The 805-nt window shown below is 56.8% G+C and overlaps 1 protein-coding gene across 1 annotated transcript; it reads right to left on the bottom strand.

The window, feature by feature from the left end:
• Nucleotides 1-41: 41 nt before the first annotated feature.
• On the bottom strand, nucleotides 42-395 carry LOC112486869 (sonic hedgehog signaling molecule; the record flags this gene model as incomplete). Its single annotated transcript, XM_025054666.1, has 1 exon — nucleotides 42-395. A coding segment is annotated over exon 1 (324 nt), but the record flags the coding sequence as incomplete, so codon positions are not given.
• Between the last annotated feature and the right edge of the window lie 410 nt (nucleotides 396-805).

Below are 805 nucleotides of genomic sequence, written 5' to 3'. Positions count from 1 at the left end.
TGTGGGGTGTTTGAGTGGAAAAAAAAAAAAAAAAAAAAAAAGGTTATTCCGTGTGTTTCTCTCACCTGAGTCATGAGCCTGTCGGCACCGGTGTTCTCCTCATCCTTGAAGATGATGTCAGTGTTGTAGTTGGGAGTCAGCTCCTTAAATCGCTCCGAGTTTCTCGTGATCTTGCCTTCGTATCTGCCGCTGGCCCCCAGGGTCTTCTCCGCCACGTTGGGGATGAACTGCTTGTACGCCAGAGGTGTCAGCTTCTTCGGGTGCTTCCTCCTGCCGTAGCCCCTGCCCGGTCCACAGCCCATCCCGGAGGACAGCAAGGACAAGCAGATGAGAGCGACCGAGGCGACGGTGCTCCAGAGAACCATCTCCGAGTCTTCGGCTGAATCTCTGCTCCCTGTAAGATGAGGTGAGGCGCGGCTCCGCTGCTGTCCTTCTCTCCGCCGTCTGCCTCCACTAATGTCCTTGTCTCCTCCGCTGCTGCTCCGTGTCCTGCTGTCTACCGTGGCAGGTGCGGAAATGGACGCCTGGCAGAGAAACGGCAGTGGCGGGGGGCGCGCGGAAGGAGGGTTCAAAAAAGTAGAGGGGAATTAAAAGCCACGGGATCTGGAGTGGAGTGGAGCTGCAGCCGCCTGTGTGAGGGCGACCGCTTTTACTGCTTTGTATTATAGCAGCCGATCTATAGCAGGGGAGGGACCTGATTGGCTGGCCCAGACAAACCCTCCTGATGTTAGCCCGCACAAAAAAACCTTAAAAGATTTCTTCCACCTGAGGGTGAGCCCGTGCTGCCGGGGAGGAGGGGCAGGGG

This window comes from Cynoglossus semilaevis, chromosome 3, assembly GCF_000523025.1.
Source record: "Cynoglossus semilaevis isolate Cse_v1.0 chromosome 3, Cse_v1.0, whole genome shotgun sequence".
Lineage (NCBI taxonomy): Eukaryota > Metazoa > Chordata > Actinopteri > Pleuronectiformes > Cynoglossidae > Cynoglossus > Cynoglossus semilaevis.
Note: the sequence above shows the minus strand (reverse complement) of the source record. Positions and strands in the feature narration are given on the sequence as shown.